The sequence below is a fragment of the Myotis davidii genome, unplaced genomic scaffold (genome assembly GCF_000327345.1).
Source record: "Myotis davidii unplaced genomic scaffold, ASM32734v1 scaffold523, whole genome shotgun sequence".
NCBI lineage: Eukaryota > Metazoa > Chordata > Mammalia > Chiroptera > Vespertilionidae > Myotis > Myotis davidii.
This window is the reverse complement of record NW_006295054.1, coordinates 236,473-255,671: the sequence shown is the minus strand read 5'-3', so window position 1 is coordinate 255,671 and position 19,199 is coordinate 236,473. Positions and strand designations below refer to the sequence as shown.

General features: G+C 42.4%; 1 protein-coding gene across 2 annotated transcripts in view; it reads right to left on the bottom strand.

The window, feature by feature from the left end:
* SRGAP1 (SLIT-ROBO Rho GTPase activating protein 1) overlaps nucleotides 1–19,199 on the bottom strand; it is a 275,029-nt gene that overhangs the window by 98,471 nt on the left and 157,359 nt on the right. For both annotated transcript variants that reach the window (XM_006769612.2, XM_006769613.2), the window contains exon 4: nucleotides 8,397–8,459. In XM_006769612.2, coding sequence (XP_006769675.1) covers nucleotides 8,397–8,459 — 63 coding nt within the window. The remainder of the gene's footprint in view (nucleotides 1–8,396; nucleotides 8,460–19,199) is intronic.

Genomic DNA, 19,199 nt, shown 5'->3' with positions numbered 1-19,199 from the left:
CAATGTGAATTTTATTAATCCCAATCACTTTGGCAGGAAAATGAAGCCAGGATAAATTAGCTAACCTATTGTCAACACCAGGATCAGAACCCAGAAGTTGGCCGAGTGCTATGATCCCAACACTTCTCTTTCTTTCCATCTAAGTGTCTAGTAAGAAAGCCAGGGAAAGGCTATATGGAAACACTTCATCAGCCCGAGATCTCTAAATAGAGTGCTTTTTAACAAAGCTTTCCAGGTGGCATCGCAGAGGTATTCCACAGAGGCTTTTAATTTGGGCGCTTTTTACACATCCTTTATGCCTTCTCTCTCTTTGTTCAGGGTTTTGTTCTAAGACCCAGACTTCTTTGTAGTCCGTCTCAAAGGAATGAATTTTCATTTTCACTACAGAAATATATACTTCTAATACTTAAAATGCCCTTGAGCTAAAATAACGACTTAACCAAAATATAAAAATAAAAAACCTCTTTGAGGCTCAGAGACAAATCTTCTGATAGGGGGTGGGTGGCAAGTCTCTCGGAATGACTTCTCCACCTTGCCTTGGGCATGTTTCTGCCTTAGCGAAGAATGCATTAACTATATACTTCCAATACTTCAAATGCCCTTGAGCTAAAATAACGACTTAACCAAAATATAAAAATAAAAAACCTCTTTGAGGCTCAGAGACAAATCTTCTGATAGGGGGTGGGTGGCGAGTACCTTGGGCTCTCTCGGAATGACTTCTCCACCTTGCCTTGGGCATGTTTCTGCCTTAGCGAAGAATGCATTAACTCCGGGTCTTGGGAGGCTCACAGAGCCAGCCAGAAAAGCTTTCTTCAGCAGTCCTCCGAGGCCGAGTTTGCAGGGAAGGGCTTGAAATAACAAACAGTGCCTTCCCTCCCATCTCCTCTAAAAAATAATTAGCTTTTTATTTTACCATTTTTAAAGAGAAATGTGTTTCAAAGGTACACAAAGGCCAGAGGCGATGAGGGCACTTGGCAACCCGTTTTCCAAATAACTTCTGTACAAGACGCCCGGCAGCCTCTGGCTTTGTGCTAGGACAGCTTCCATCCTCTAGGATCAAACTTGGTCAGACAAATCGAAGCTAGAGCTCAGAAGGAAAAAAGCAAGGGTGAATGGAGTATCCGGTCATGGAAGCTTAGCAGTAATCACTGTGCATGAGCACACAGCTAAGCAGGTGGTGCTGACACATAGAACACTAGAGCTAAATGAGAGATGTTGTTTTAAAGAGGCAGCCCAAATGAACATACGCTGATATAAAAACCGAATGTGGAAAGCCATTTGGGTTTGCCCTTGTTGTGACCCATATCCATAGTCTGGAAAGGTCAATCAAGTTTTGACAAGTGTCAATCAGAACATGCAGTTTGAGCCTTATCTGTTAGATAGGGTTCTACCCTTCCTCCTCCCACTGGCCTTGCACATCCTGCCCGAAGGCAGCTGCCCAGTGGGCAGGTGATGGGCCTCCAGACAGGAACTGGGTTTAGATTTTGGAGCGTTTATTTACTGTCTGTGTGACCCTGAGCTAATTATTCTGAGTCCCTGGTCCCACTTGTTAAAACTGGATTAGGAATACATGCCTCACAGGGCTGCTGCGAGAAAGGAATGGGGATACTGTCTTGACTCCCTATAAGGGTTGGATAAATCTTCATTCTCTCAGCTTTCTCCTCTTCGTTTAATGGAACTTGAGAATGGATTAGCTCTTGACTATGGCTTAGCCATGTGTGTCACTGATATATAGCAAGTGTGATAATCAATTACACATAATTAGCAATCAATTTCATGTGGATTTATCATGACGTCTATGTTCATCTCTATTAGAGTTTGCTGTGTGTGTGTGTTTTTTTTAAATGCCGAAATTAATGCTGCAAAGCCCAAAGGAAAGAAACATTAATATAGGTCAAATAACTACAACCATAACCTTTTGAGATTTTGGTATTAGGGGACAGGCTTAGCACTCTACACCACTGTTTTATGATGAGCCCTTTAAGGTTGAGGAAAGCAAATTTTGTTTTGCCTCTTTCCTCTAACCTTTTGTGTCACCGTTTTTCTGTATTTACGTCCCCACTAACCAATCACAGCGCTGTTCACATTTACTATTGATTGGGTTTGCTTAGGGGAAGTTACTTTCCTTTTTCTTTCTGTACAAAAGTCATATACACCTACTACAAGGAAAAGCCACACACACACATCTGTGATCACTGCCAGTGTCATCCCTGATCTGAGAGGCAGAGGAGCAGCTGCTATCATTCCACTCTCCTGATGACAGAGATGACACTGACTCTAACATTCATTAAGCTTCTAGGTGCCTGGCACGGCTCTGACTGCTTTATCATCTATAGTAACTCAGCTTTCTTTTTCCTCTTAGCACTCACACCTGTCACACTATACATTTATTTGTTCACTGTCTGTTTCTCCTCTCTAGAATATGAATGCCTTGAGAGGAAGTATACGGTCTGTTTTTATTCACAGCCATATCCCCAGAACATCTCAAAGTTCCTGGCATAGTAGCAGGCATTCAAAAAAACGTTTGTTGAATAAATAGTCTTTGTAATAATGTGGGTGAGCCTCATCCAATCTGTTGAGGGGCTGAAGAGAACAAAAGGGCTGAGAAGGAGAAAATGTGCTCTCACTGCCTCACTCTGAGGATGGGGGAGACCTGGGCATCTCCTGCTTTGGACTTGCACTTATGGTTGAACTTACACCATCGGATCTCCTGGTTCTTTCTTAGGCTTTTGGACTCAAAGTGGAACTATAATCTGGCCCTCCAGCTGTTGACTGCATCTCTCTCTCTCTCTCTCTCTCTCTCTCTCTCTCTCTCTCTCTCTCTCTCTCTCCATATATGTATGTAAATATAAGTACTTATATAATATATAAATATATTTCCATCTCCTTGGTTATGGAAACCACAGAGTGATACAGCTCCCCAGGTTGGCTAAGTGATCTGAAATTCAGATACGAGTTTGCTGACTGCCAGTCCAGTCATTTTTGTTTCTTATAGCACAGTGCTCTCCCTGTTTTCTTAACCCTACTTTGATTCTCTTTCAAAAGTTAAACCCAAAAGACTAGTGAAATAGGCCCAGAAAGAGAGTCTGAGGATCTTGGTTCACTTTTTAGCCCAATGAGTTCCATCTGTGAGATCATTTAAAGCAACATTCCTAAGCAGTCAGGTTGCCAGCGAATCACATATTCAATTTTTTACCTATGCTTTGGTTAAAACAACTAATATGTGGGCTCTGGATCTGGACTTGAGCTCCCACTCTACTACTTACTGGGCAACCTGGGGCAAGCCTCTCTGAGCCTTAGTTTCCTTTTTCTGTACAACGGGAATAATGATAGTAACTACCTCATAGAAATACTGTGAGGACTGCATGAGATAAGGCAAGCACCAATGTGCTTAGCACAGTAAGTAGCACATACCTAATAAGCATGCATAAATGTTAGCTACACTGACAGGCATGGCTCGTCACTTACAAATACCTCCCTTTCTCTCTCAAATTAACAGAATCCCCAATTTGTAACTGGTGAGGAATGATCTGGACAGTTAGCTAAAAGCCTGGTGGAACCATGTTCTAAGTTCTGACCAATGAGACGTAGGTGAAAGTGTTACATGAGACTTTCAGTAAGTCCCCTGAAGAGACAGGGGCCCCGCCCTTCTTCCCTTTCTCCATTTCATGCATGCAGATGTACCTGCTGGAGCTCTAAGAACGAACCTGAGTTATGAGGACAGAGGTTACGATTAGGTTTCTCTGAACAGTGGATTCAGAGGAGCCTGATCTCCGATGGCTTTATATAACCTCCTGACCAGCCCGGGGATGCCAGTCTCTGAACTTCTTTTATGGGAGAGACACTATAAACCTCTATTTTGTTTATGCTATTATTTTGAGTTCCTGTCACTCAAAGCCAAATGAATGCTAACTGCTGTGGCTGACCCTTATGGTCTACTACGAATTAAAACGAAGGCTTGAAACCATTCGGAGGCCCTGTTTCTGCAAATAAAGGCAAGACTGAGGCAAAATACTGGAAACCTTCCCTCCTCTTCAAGATGGCGCTCTGCGGCCTCGACCCCCATCTTCCCTGCTCAGAAGGCCACACCTTTATGCCTGATGCGCACAACCTGTGCTCAGAGAATCTGAAAAGTCTGGTCTGCACTAAGGTACTAGTATACTGATCCTAAAGGATCTCTTCCTGTTCTTGGCTGTTTACAATTTATTTAAGACAAAGCTTTCTGGCATCATGTTCGGCATAATATGCAGACCTCTGGGAGAAATATTTTGGGGTAAAGAAGTCCACACAAGAGAATGCTGCCCACTACTAGGGTAGACTCTAATGTAGTACCAAGCTCTCTCCCGGTAGAAGGAAAGTCATATACTCAGAATTTTCACTGTCAACTCCCAAGGAGTATCCAGGACAAAGAGAAGGGAAGGAGTGAATATCTGTCTGAAAAGGCAATTAAACAGCATCCTCAATTCCCTGAGGCTACTTATTTTACACCTGTCATTCAGAAATCATTATTGCACCACTAGAGGGCTGATGCACAAAATTCGTGCAAGGGCAGGCCCTCGCAGCCCCAGCTACGATGGCCCTCGCAGCCCGGGCTTCGTCTGGGAGGTCGTCCAGAAGGTTGGTCCCTGTTTGGCTGTTCAGTCGATTTGCATATTACACTTTTATTATTATAGACTAGAGGCCCAGTGCATGAAATTCGTGCATGGGTAGGGTCCTAGGCCTGGCTGGAGATCAGGGCCACTTGGAGTCTTCCAGCTGCCAGCTGGGGCCTCCCTTCCCCTGCTGCTGGCTGCTGGCCAGGGCCTTCCTTCATTCTGTGCCACCCACTGGTGGTCAGTGCAGCCACCATAGCGAGTGACTGGTCTCCCTGTTGAAATCCCCTGGGGATAATTTGCATATTAGGCTTTTATATATATAGACTAGAGGGCTGGTGCACAAAATTTGTACATGGGGGGGGAGGGGTCCCTCAGCCCAGCCTGCACCCTCTCCAATCTGGGACCCCCTGGGGGGATGTCTGACTGCTGGTTTAGGCCCGATCCCACAGGGCCTAAACTGGCAGTCGGACATCCTTCTCATAATTCACCCTAACCACCTCTGCCTTGGCCCCCACTGCCACTGTGGCTTTGTCTGGAAGGAGGACTGGACAACCTGAAGATGTCTGGTCTATCCGGTATAATTAGCATATTACCCTTTTATTAGTATAGATTGGTTGTACAAAATTCTAGGCATGGTGCAAATCAGGTTATGTGTTCATGGCCAGTCAGTAATTGAATAAGAAACCTAAACTACGTTTTCCAAACTCCTGGCCCACAGATCAAATACTCCTCACCTTTTCTCACTTTCTGAATGTAAACAGTACATATAATGGATAGATTTCATTTGAACAAGACAGAATTTGTATATCCGAACATAAAGTGTCAGAGAAACCAAACATCATCTTTTTGAGTAAAAGACGTGTGTGTGTGTGTGTGTGTGTGTGTGTGTGTGTGTGTGTGTGTAGCATGAAGGTCTTTTGCCTGCAAAACATGAACTCTGACCCCAGCTGAGCATGTACTCTGGATAAAGTAAAAAAAAAATTTTTTTTTAAAGAACTCAAAGTGCTCTACAGTGTACCTAATTAAAAAGTCACTGCTGTCCTGGCCAGTATGGCTAATGGTTAACAGTGTCAGCCCTTGGACCAAAGGATCTTGGTCATGGGTTCGATTCCCGATCAAGGGCATCTACCTGGGTTACAGGTTTCAATTCACAGCCCAGTCTGGGCGTGTGCAGGAGGCAACCAGTTGATGTGTCTCTCTGGCATCAATGTTTCTCTCTCCCCCACCCCCCCTTTCTTTCCCTTCCCTCCCTTCCACTCTCTCTAAAAATCAATGGGAAAAAATATCCTCGGGTGAGGATTAAAAAAGAAAACAACAATAACAACTCATTGCTTGTCTCCTCTACCCTTTAATTCAGGGGTCCTCAAACTTTTTAAACAGGGGGCCAGTTCACTGTCCCTCAGACCATTGGAGGGCTGGACTATAATTTTAAAAAAAACCCGCGAACAAATTCCTATGCACACTGCACATATCTTATTTTGAAGTAAAAAAACAAAACGGGAACGAATGCAATATTTGTATTTGCATGTTGCCCGTGGGCCGTAGTTTGAGGACCCCTGCTTTAATTCCTCAGCTGATTCTGAGAGGTCAATGACTCCGAGAGGGTCATTTGAACTCTGGCGGCCATTTCTAAGACCTGGCTCCCCCAGGCTTTCAGACTAATCCTGATGAGAGTTCTGAGGTGTCAGCTGACTTGATTCAACCACGCAGTTTCTAAATGTCTGAGTCCACTTGATAGGTCGAATCCAGGAAAAATTTCACTAAACACATCTCTCACTGAGATAAAGTTTTCATAACAGTTTACTGACTTCTCATATTCAACGATCGTTTATCTTTGCCACCACTGTTTTGACTAGTACTACTAATTTCAGACCATAATCAACAGGCTCTTGTCTCTGACTGCCATGACAACCACCAGATTTTTTTTTTAAACAATGCCCAAACAAAGGGAGTCCCGAAGAAGCGCCATGAAGCCCTTATCGTAAAATGGTTCAATGGAAGATGAGATACGGTTTCTTTTCTGGAGGCCTCAGGGGCACAATGCTCATTTAACTGTTGAATTCTATATCCAGAGTTTCTGGAAATGGTTGATGCCTGGGTTGTCAGAAATTAATAAACCACAGGCTAATAAATGGCCTTTACAGTCAACTCTACTTCATTAGGTATTTTAAAATATGGATATGACCTTATGCCAGGGGTCTTTTGTATGTAAAGTTGAAAGTTGCATGTTGCAGGAGGAACTAACTGTTGGACAGAAAACTGGACATAAAACTGTCCATTAAATTCATAACCACACAGGTGTAGAAAACATGCTACAAAAAATATAAACGTATCACACAAAAAATTGGAAAGTGAGTTTTATAAGAATAGCACTAATTTCATAAAAGTTTAAAACTATGGGTTCTTTTAATTAGCAAGTATCAATGGAGCATTAAAAACAATTTAATTCCCCAAACTGCATATTATACACATGGATTTTTGGGAACAAAAGAAATTGTAAATCAAGAAACATTTTAAGCCAAAACCGGTTTGGCACAGTGGATAGAGCGTCGGCTTGCGGACTGAGAGGTCCCAGGTTCGATTCCGGTCAAGGGCATGTACCTGGGTTGTGGGCACATGCCCAGTGGGAGATGTGCAGGAGGCAGCTGATCGATGTTTCTCTCTCATCGATGTTTCTAACTCTCTATCTCTCTCCCTTCCTCTCTGTAAAAAATCAATAAAATATATTAAAAAAAAAGAAACATTTTAATACTAAGTATCAGGTTTAATTTGCCTGTTAAGAAAAATTCAAATAATCTTGTGCAGTGCAAATACAAATATCTATAGTTAGAACAGATTATTATTTTTCATTTCTCATTAAGTTATTATGTATTGTAAAATAAAAACTCATCAAATTCCTCCAAAGGGAATTTGCATTTAATAGTATGATCATTAAATATAAAACAAATTTACATAGACATATGACTAATTCCAACTTGTAACCTCATTGATTTTGGTTTTCTTAAAATAATTTTGAGTTATGTAATTTATATACAGTGGCCTGAATAAAATGTAAATTCAGAAAAGCAAATTATTGACAAAAATAGAAACCTCCTGCCCTGGCTGGAGTGGCTCAGTTCATTGGAGCGGAGCTACATATACCAAAAGGTGGCAGGTTCAATTCCCAGTAAGGGCACATACCCAGGTTTCCAGTTCGATCCCCAGTAAGGACACATGATGGAACCAACCGATCAATGTTTCTCTCACATCAATGTTTCTCTCTCTCTCTCTCTCTCTCTCTCTCTCTCTCTCTCTCTCCCTCTTCCTCTCTCTGAGGTCAATTAAAAAAAAAAAAGATACCTCCCCCCAAACTAATTTTAATATAGTAAGTCCTAAACAATTTCACTGAAATGGAAAAAAAAAATTCAAGTACCAGAATAAAGCAATTCTAAATTTCTCAAATACCAGAATGACTAATTTAAAATGGTAACAATTTAAAACCAAATATCTGGAATTGAAAAAAATGTACAGATCACATATGATCCAACCAATTAAAAACATGTCATATTAGAACACCTATAATCTAGTTTCTTAAAGTGTGATAACTGCATATACATACTTACCTGAATGCAGTCTCCCCAAATTGGGAGGCAATGGCAAAAGAATACAGCAGTGTGCATCTATCCACTTGGTTCATTATTTCAACTGGACAAGCATCCGTCAACACCCTAGCTTGGAATGAGTTCTAATAAAAGCAGTATTTCTGCAAACCATAATTCTAAACCAAAGAGTCTTGCAAAAGAAGAAAGATTATGTGCTTACCGTATACAGCTCATTAAGAACCTTCATTAAATCCTCATGAAGTTGAAATGCAATCTCTTTGCTCTGTAATTAAGAAGAAATTAAGAAAGAATATTTTAAAATGTAATAGAAACTTGTTCCTAAGTTATTTACATCTTAAAAAGCCCACTGACTAGAAATAGGAGAATGTAGTATGTAACACAACAGAAGGCCAGCACACCTAATAAAAGAAACATCTTTGACCAGAAGGACCTTCCCAAATACTAGATATATGCACCCAAGGTCAACACAGGCTGGACAGAAGGGAACACGTGATTGAACAGTCTGAATGGCTCTCCCGACATCCAAATCAGACTTTATTAAGAAGAGAGAGGACAGGTAAGCAGGGTGAAGAAACATCATGCTTGCTCAGAAGTTGAGTTACAAAACTGGGCAATAAAAATGCATGCCTACATCCTGTCTCCCATCTCGATATTGTCACAAAGGCGTTTTGCGGTGCGATTCCAAAAAAGCAAAGTTAGAAACCAAAAGGGAAATTCATTCTCCCTTCTCCAAATGACTATTTGACTGACTATAATTTTAAGAAAGCACTTTCAAAGCAATGAGATGGTATGACCACTTACAGTTGACTTACTTTCACCTTTGTGTTTATTATAATTATTCTCATTAAGACAAAAAAAAGAAGAGTGTTACTCTTCTACTCAGTTGGTGAATAACAGCATTTAAAACAGTCTTCCCTAGGTTAATCCTGAGAGTTTGGTAATATCTGAATATTTTTTTGCAGCCAAATCTGTAAGCAATTTTAAAGGAAATTATATATCCATATTGTGTGTGGGGGGGGGGTAGGGGGAGGTGGGTTTGTTTGTTTGTTTTTTCTGTTTTGGGTTTATTATGTAAGACAGCTACTCAAAATGGAAAAAAAAATGTGTAGAATGGCTTAATTTACAGTTTGAGACAGTAACAACATCCACTGGTTCACTGTGTGTCTGCCACTGGACTGTCGGTATGGGGGGTAAAGACCATACCTTGATCAGCTCTGTGAGCCTGCTGTCCTACACCGTGCTCGGGCACAAGGCCAGGAGTAGGATGAGGCAAGTGAGACATGTAGGCATGGAATTTAAGGAGGCATTCACTCTCACCCCAGTCCAGGGCAGGCTCGGGCACGTAGGAAGCTGCCAATAAACACTGGCTAAGTGAATCCGTAAGCGAGCTGAACTACTGTGTTTCTGTAACAGCTGACGTAGTTCCTGTAATTGCTGAAAGCTGGCCCCTGGGGAGAGGGCAGAGAGAGAAGGCCCACAGGCCCCTCTTAAGGAAACACGAGGACTGCGAAGACATAGTCTAGCTGTGCGCCCAAGGCCACGGGGTCCGCCTCCCTCAAAAGAGGCCAAATGTGATGAAGCGAGAACTCTTGGAAGATAACATGGTGTGGGGAGATGACATCAGAGCAGCACCTGACTCTGAGAAACTCAATTTTGTTTGTGATGAGGAGTGCTGCTGTTTCTCAAGCTCCCATAGCTCCTAAGATCTCTCGGTTGGAGTCAGAGGTTTTGTGCTGGCTGTGCCTCTGCTATGTGAAGAGGCAGGTGAAGAATCACTCGAGAGTGGAAACAAAGTCCCCAGTGAGCAAAGAAGCCAATTGAAACTCATTTTCTTTTTCCTAAATCTTGTTTTTCCTGGCCATGTATATTACACGACACTCTTCTGTGACTTGAGCTTGGTGTTATTTTACTATCAGATTTCATTCAAGGGTCCGGGCCACCAATTCAGAACTCTCTAACAGGATCAAAGGCCAGCCGGTAACTGCTCAGCTGACCATATTTCAGGTAGCAAGTCCAGAAAGAAAATGTTTCTGGGCTAAGTCTTTAGAACCCAAACAAAAATCATCCCTTAGGTCCACTCAGCCCCAAGTCAAGAATACTTAGGATCAGATTAAAGACAGGTTTGCATGACAAGAGCACTCCACGCCATCCTAGGCCAAATAGCTGAGAACAAACAAGAAGATTCTCTGTGTATTTCAAATTTTACAAGAATGCAAGTGATCAGGTAGAAGGAATCCATCACAGACAAGCTGTGCTCTGCCCAGCATACTCTTACATTTTTCTTCCCCCTCCCTCCGAGGTCCGGAAATATAAAATCTGTGTGGGAGGCAATATACTAGTAGCGTAATGCTTAAAAGGACTCCGGAGTCAGAACGCCTGGGTCTGAAGTCGCAGACTCTGGATTCCCATGGGCCTCAGTTTCCAGATCTAGAAAATAAACACGGTCCTTGTACCTGTCTGGGACGGCGGATGACAGCATTAACCAGATGACACACAGCACACAGAACGGTACCTAACACAGTAAATGTCCCATAATGTTATCATGATTATTCCTCCCCCCAGACACTGTTTATAATGGCAACTCCCTTGTGTGAAAAGGCCACATTGTGCTTTCCTTCCTTCCTTCCTTCCTTCCTTCCTTCCTTCCTTCCTTCCTCCCTCCCTCCCTTCTTTTCTTTTCGTTTCTTGTCTCTATGGACCCTAATTCCATCGCCTTCCCCGTAGGAAGTGCTTGGCAGATGCAGGTTGATGTGATTTTGAAGGCCCTCGCTCTGGCCTTGAGATCCCCCTCCGAGTGACTCCTGATTTGGAGGGGCGCCGAACATCGTGCTGCAGGCCATGGGCATTTCTTACGTCCCTACTTCCTGGCCATATCACATCATACACTAGGTTACCAAAGTTCCACTTCAGTGGGGTCCCACTACTCGTGGTATTGGATGAACTAATCCAACGCCCACTAGGAAATGAACAAACCCAGAGCTGAACAGCAAGCCTATTTCAAGTTGCTGACTGTTTACTGTCACGTTCATGTTTCAGATCCCTCGAGCCAGGTGATGTGATAGATACGACTAGTGAAAGAGACCCCTGAGGAACTGAGTGCTGGTCATGGTCCCTGTCCTCACGGCACAGAAACAATGAGAAGACCATCACATGCTGCCCCCACCCCGACTGTAAGCATGTTTCCAATTTATTACAGTCACAGTGAAAAACAACCCTTTCTTTTAAATACCACTCTGCACCCCCAAAGAAGCGATCTTAAACCGAAGCACACCTGCCGAGGCACACAGTGAGTGTGCTGGCACACAGACTAATGGACTGAAGCCCTCTCATTAGAAAATACTTGGATAATCAAATGGCTCAAGAGTTCAAAATTCGTCAACATTCAACAGGTTAAATATGCCTCTGGCTTCTATTTCATTGAATTTGAAAACTGCGAGAGCAGACCCTGGACCCTTGAGTAAGAACGGCTACGGAAGAAAAACGATACTGGCATTAAGGCAAGCGATCAATGTTCTCTTTGTACAACATGAAAAAGTAACTTTATGAAATGATACGTGTTTGAAATAAAGTATTTCTATGTTACTTGAGATTGGCCGGTTAAATTTACTTTTGCATGAAAGGAGATTCCCTTCAACGGCTTCAGGTTTGGAGTTGAAAAAGGAAAGAGTCCCCCCACCCCTTCCTTTAATATAAGCCTTGTTCAAATGATGGTAAAACTTCTAATACATTTTAATAGGATTTTGACCCAAAAGAAAGAAAAATGGTTAGAACTTCCATTCAGTTGACACTTATTGAATATCTCTGATGTGTAAACCCAGAGTTGAATACCAAACCTATTTCTAATTGTTTACTATTTATTGTCACTTTCATCTATCAGATACCTCAAACATAAGTGCAAAATTAATAGTCAAAAGTTTTACCTTTTCCTATTATACAAATGAATTAAGTATATTGAAGAATATTGAGAAAATAGAGAACAGAGGACAAAACCCCACCATTATAATTTGCTGTATTTCTTCAAGTTTGTTATGTAAACATAGGTATGAATTGGAATCAATCCTATCTAATAAAGAGGGAATATGCTAATAGACCCTCACATAGTCACAAAGATGGCTGCACCCACATCCAATAAGGAGGGAATGTGCTAATTGACTGTTCTGCCCTCAAAGATGGCGGCGCCCACAGCCACAAGATGTCCGGCAGGGGAGGGTAGTTGTGGGCGATCAGGCCAGCAGGGGAGGGCAGTTAGGGGCAATTGGGCTGGCAGGGGAGCAGTTAGGCATCGATCAGGCTGGTAGGGAAGTGGTTAGGAAGTGATCAGGCTGGCAGGCAAGAGAGCAGTTGGGAGCCAGCAGTCCCCCATAGTGAGAGGGATGTCCGACTGCCACCCTGAGGGATCCCAGATTATAGAGGGTGTAGGCTGGGCTTGAGGGACCTCCCCCCACCTCAGTGCATAAATTTCATGCATCAGGCCTCAAGTCTATAATAATAAAGTATCTTTTCTACTTTTTTTTCCAGTTACCATAAAAATTTTCAAGACCATCATTATAACTGGATTCACAATAACTACCCAGCGAATGTATATTAACCACTCTTCTATTATGGTTTCCAATATTCCCGCTCTTTCCCACCATTCAATTATTTACTTATTCATTCCATTTCATTAGTATGTTCTAACACTCTGAACGATGACCACCAATGCTGGTCTAACGGCTTATCGTGCATTCTGTGTTGTTTCCTTAACATAAATTCCCAGACATGAAATTACTAGGCTAAAAATACAGACCTTTTTAAAGATGCTTAATACATATTACAAGATTTAAAAAGGAGTTATAGTAAGTTGATATTGCTTCCAGGACAACAGTGTCACTGAAGTCATTATTGGGGGCTCATCCAAGGCTCTATTCTGTATGTCATTCGAATTTAATAAACACATAGAGATCTAATTACGCCCTTCCTCTGATTAAAACCCATCAAACACTTGCTATATTTTTTCAGCCTGAAGTTCACTTTATTTATTTATTTGGTTAATTCTCACGTGAGGATATATTTTCCATTGATTCTTAGAGAGTGGAAGAAAGGGAGGGTACAGGAGGGAGGGAGGGAGCAATATCAATTGGTTGACTCCTGCAGGCATCCAGACAGGGGCTGGGGATCAAACCTGCAACAGAGGTATGCGTGCCCTTAAACGGGAATTGAACCCCTGACCCCGAAATGCATGGGTCGTGGCTCTAACCACTGAGCTCACCGACTGGGGCTGGAGTTCAAATTTTTCTAGTTACCCATCATTTCCTCTGTCTAACTGCTGTGCTTGACATTGCACAATGCTCAAACCACATCCTCAGCCTGCTCAGAACCTCGCAGGCCCCTGTGCTGTCCCCAAGCCGCCCCCTCCGCCTGGACTCTCCTTCTCTTGCCTGGTTTGGACGATCCTACATGTTACCCTGTGAAAACTTTCTTGTAACTTGGCCTTGAACCCCAAATAAAAAAACATTATATCTTCCCTTCTCTATGATTCCATAATATCTTTAGTCATCTATTACCACTCCTGGCTATATAATTTAGTGGTTAAGAGTTTAAACGTTAAAATCGAACTGCCTGTTTTCAAAGGATCTTGTTACAGTCTGTGTATCAGTTAAATGATTTTTCGAGACCTCAGTTATCTCAATGGCAAAATGGAGGTGCCAACAGCCCCATGTCACAGCTTCACTGGGGTGGTCCTTATTAAACATCTAACACAAAACCTGGCACACAGTGAGTGTTAAACTGATGCTATGCAGCCATGATGATGCTGCTCCCTAAGTTTCTTTCGTCATAAACAGCGTTTCTTTGAGAGCCAGGAGTACATCCCCATCACCTTTCTATTCCCAGGGCCTGCTCTGGTGCCGGCACACCAGGTGTTCCACATATGTCTGCTGAGTGAATGGGACCCAGAGCTGAGGAAGGTGTGGCTTTTGCCTTCCAGGGCTGCCAATCTCACTGAGGAGCCAGACGTGCCCAAACAGCTCACTCTGCAGAGCCTTGGCCAGGATCTCTATTCCTGGAGGCCTGCGGGGCTTGCTCCCTGGAACCTCCCAGCAAGGAGAGAAAGGAAGGCAGAACACAGAGCATAGCAACACAACCACATATGAGTGCCCTGAGCAATCCATCAAGCCATCTACGTGGTTGAGTTAAATGACCAATTCCGAGGGTGCCTGGCCTCTGGCAGAGTATTTTTTTTTTTTAAAGTAAATCTATTGTGAGGACCAGTCAAGGAATCCTAATCTTCTGCTGAGTCAGAGTGGGAGTAGGGAGAAAAAGGAAAACCAGATTAAATATTTAATGAGAGGGTTTCGAATGATTTTAGTGTCTCACCCTTGGTCTGTTTTGGATGTAAATTCTGGATCAAGGGGTCAGGCCATACTTCCCCAGTGAAGTGCTTTTTAAGTCCAAAGCTCATGTCCGTGTGTCTTTATAATGACAGCTCCCCTTAATTCATGTAGACTATGAAGACAGAGTCATCTGTGTCCCCCAGAACGCCTAACGGAGAAGGCTGGGCTTCTCTGGTCTGAACTCAGCCTCTGGGTAATATTGATAGTGTCCTGCACATTCCCTTCTATCTGTCCAGGGACAAGATTTAGTACTTATTAAAAGAGACAACTAAATATCAGCACATGGACTTGGCCTCATGATCTACTTCATTCCCAAGAAGAAAAATAACCAATATCCTTTCAGGCAAAACCTCACGCCACGAGAAAATGTGGGAAAATTATAAAGAACCACACACACAAGGGAACCAGAACTTCATTTTTGAAATGAGACAAAAGTTAATCTTAAAGGAAATATCTGAGGCCTCTCCTAGAATATTCACTAAAGGAACAGCGAGGCAGATGTGGCGGGTGGAGTCCTGGTGAAAAGGCCTGCCCCTGCTGTGTGCAGCCAGCGAGCAGACAATTTGAAAGGTGCAAAGTCACACACACCAAAGTCACTCAGAACCTCCCAGGGACAAATGGCACTGGAACAGACAGGTTAAGAAACCCAAGACTGAAATTTAAAATCCTACAGGGAATAAAGCAGGTGACACCACTATTTTCACTTCAGCTTACATTTCCTTAACTCTTTAAGGAACACAATTCATGCTACGGTTATGTCTCTACTCAAAATGGTGGTAAGTTAGGAAATACCTTTTCAGTATTGCTAAATGAATAATCATTTAGGCTTACGCAGTGGCTGATGTAAACCACCTACCCAATTAAACTCAGAATGTGTTATGAAACCCTGGTTCAGACTGTAATATAATTAAAAATATCAGAAATATATTTCCAGATCATTTTTCAATATGCTAAACTTTACAAAACTTTGATAATTCACCTTTATTGACAATTTCTTAATATTACCATAATAACATGTTTTCTTTAGTACAGTGATTTTCAACTGTTGTGCCACAATGATTTTTAAAACATGTAATAGTCAGGGGCACTGACCTCTTTTTCCTTTAGATTGTGAAATTAAAAAAAATGACAACAGGAAACATAACAACAGCTGTCCAGTGTGAATGAACTAAATTATTATACCTTTCTTGTTTGTTTTTGGCAGATGGGTAAAAAAATATATATTTTTGGTGTGCCACAGAATTTTATTAAGTAGTTTATGTATGCCACGAGATGAAAAGGTTGAGAATCGCTGCTTTAGTAGATGAACCTGAGTTAGTATTTTATCACTAAAGCTTGTCTCTTCTGAGATCCTTAGCTACACTGCTCCCCAAGGTGACCACAAGGTTACACCTATGGCATGGTTAGCTGGGGCCATGAGTATAGTCTGTGGTGAAGCAAACTAGAACACACTGTCTAGAAACCCATAACTTCAGTCTTTATAGCACAGCGGTAACAAAAATCCAGGAACTGTTTACAAAAGCAAATCAATAAGTCGGAGGTTTGCTCATTTATAAGTCATCCATTGAATTAGTCAGCAAAAGGCAAGGAGTCTCAGATACTGGTAAAAGTTCATTCATTCATGCACTCATTCATGCATTACCTCATTCATTCCACTGGTTTTCATGAGTACCTTCTAGGTGCCAAAGGTAGAAAAGTGGCCTTATAGTCTAGTGCAGTGGTTCTAACCTTCCTAATGCCGTGACCCTTTAATACAGTTCCTCATGTTGTGGTGAACCCCAACCATAAAATTATTTTCGTTGCTACTTCATAACTGTAATTTTTCTACTGTAGACAATATGTAATTATACATGTGTTTTCCGATGGTGTTAGGCGACCCCTGTGAAAGGGTCGTTTGACCCGCAAAGGGGTTATGTCCCACAGGTTGAGAACCGCTGCTCTAGTGAGAGAGATAAACAAAACAATTTCAATACAGTCTGATTTAAGCTTATTCAACTTAAAGATTTCTATATATAACTTGTGAGTCAAATCTGAAAATTAATTAGCTAATCAATTGGTCAAGAATTTAACCTAAAGTAAAAACTTCCTTTAAAGATCTATATTTAGCCTCATACTAATAATACCATTTCAGAACTGGTTAATTGGTCTATAGAATTAACAATGGATTTAAGTAAAGGTAGCCTAAGGAATAGAAAAAATATTTCCCAAAAGTCATACTTTGTTTCATCACATGAAGTCACCCTTCGTTTTTCTAAATATTGATGCAATATAGTCTACTCGTATCAACTTTCAAGTCAGCATGTCTGAGATAGTCACTTCATCATAATCAAGACAATTTGTGGAATACTTCATTGTGTTTGAGGTACTATACCAAGGAGGGTCACCTGATGTCCATTCCAGAGAACACTGCAAAGATACAACCAAGCAGAACTCTAATTCTGAGCTGGCCCTGGCTGACTTCAGACTACAGTAAATGTTAGGTCTTCCTGGGGTCTTCCTAATTGGGCTTACCTCCTGTAGACTCACAGAGCTAGTTAATCTAAGCCATCTTCTCTATGACAGGTCTTCAAATACTTGAGGCAGCTACTGTGTCCTAGCTAAGGCTTTCTTTCTCTGTCCCAAATATTCCCAGAAACTTCAACTATTCCTTATATGACAGTTTAAAGAAATGAGAGAGAATTCTCCTTGCTCCCCAGATAATTGTTCATTGTCTTGTAGCTAGGGATATTAAAAGGGCACTTTATACTTCAGGGGGTGGGGGCTAATATCTTGGGAGGATCAGGAGGCACAACACATCTCCCAGCGACTTGCGGTCACTTACAGTTGCCCTGTTTTGTGGAGGCAGCCAAACCTGTCTGTACAGTCACTGCAAACCCGGGAATCTTGGAATTATTACATCCTTCTTCCTTTTCCATTAAGCTAAAGAGCCATCAGCTAAAGGAGCAGAAGCCTTAAGAAAATCTGATTAGGATGGACTAACTAGCAGTGTTCTGGTATTAAACTGCCAAAGACCTTTTATAAAAGAGCAACAGCATTCGATTCATCCTTAATTTACATGGATAAAAATTTTTGAAGGCGGTATCACTGCAAGTATGGATCTGCTCTCTGGCCATAATTCACAATAGAGCAAAAATAAACAGATTAGTATGCAACAGCTTCCTCACCAGGTCCTCAAGACCAATTTCTTCCAATTTCAATTTACTCTTTTTTAAAATTTATCTTATAGATGCCCTCCTTTTTTCCCCATTGACCCCCTCTTCCCTGCTCCTGCCCCCTCCTCAGGCCTTCCCTGAACTATTGTTTGTCCATAGGCTGTGCATATATGCATATAAATTCTTCGGTTAATCTCTTCCCACCTCCCACTCCCTTCCCTCTGAACCCAATTACTCTTCAGAATGCCTTAGAAAAACAAGGCTGGTTATGCCATATCCTGGCTTAAAAATCTCCCTTGGCTTCCTTCATTGATTAGATCCTCAAACTGATCATCATAATTCTTGCTGCACCTCCCCAACCTGGGTCCACCCTTTCTGGATCCCAGAGAGTGGTTATCCCGCATGTACATCTATTTCCCATGCTACAGACGACACTCCTAACCCCAGCCAGCTGTGTCACTGAGTGAGCTTTCGGTCCAGGCAACATATCTCTACCACTCAATACTGTTACCAGTTCAATACACGGGGCCACCAAGAGCCCCACCTGTACCCATCTTCTCAGAACTCCAAGATCGTTTCTTTGCTGTTCTCTCTGTCTAGAAAAATGCACTTCCCCTAATTCCTCTGCAAATCCTCCATCTTTTAAGACTTTAATAAAATGCTCCTCTAAATGTGTGAAGCCTTTCCCCATTTTCCTAGGAGTACCTTACTCGCTCCTCTGAGCTCATGTGGTCTTGGGGCCTAACTCTGTAAGAGCAGTTAGCAATTTAAAATGCAGTTTTTACCTCTGCAGTTCTTTTCTTTTAACCACAAACTTAATTATAATCTCCTTTGGGTACTAATTAAGGATTTGTATTTAATGGTGTGACCTTAGCACTCATCATTGTATGTGCCTGCAACATAGTGATAATAAAGGTTTGTTGAATGAATAATGAAATGGAATGATTACTCTGTTTTGGAAAGGAAAGTTGTTCTTAGTAAGGTGCAGGGGCAAAAATGAAAAGGGAAAGAAAAGAAGTTACAGTGGATTTGTCATGACTTTTCAATGGAAATATAAGATACTAGAGGCCCGATGCATGAAATTTGTGCATGGGTAGGGTCCCTAGGCCTGGCTGGCGATCAGGGCCACTTTGGCTGGCCTGGGGCCTGCGGGCTGGGGGAAGCTCCTGCATTGAGCGTCTGCCCCCTGGTGGTCAGTGCGTGTCATAGCAACCGGCCGTTTGGTTGATTTGCATATTAGCCTTTTATTATATACAAGAGGCCCGGTGCACAAAAATTTGTGCACTCGGGGGGAAGGGGGGGTCCCTAAGCCCGGCCTGTGCCCTCTCGCAGTCTGGGACCCCTTGGGAGATAATGACCTGCTGGCTTAGGCCTGCTCGCGGGTGGCAGAGGGCAGGCCCAATCCCTAGGTGCAGCCCCTGGTCGGGCTCAGAGCAGGGCCGATTGGGGAGTTGGGGGGCCACCCCCTGTCACACACCG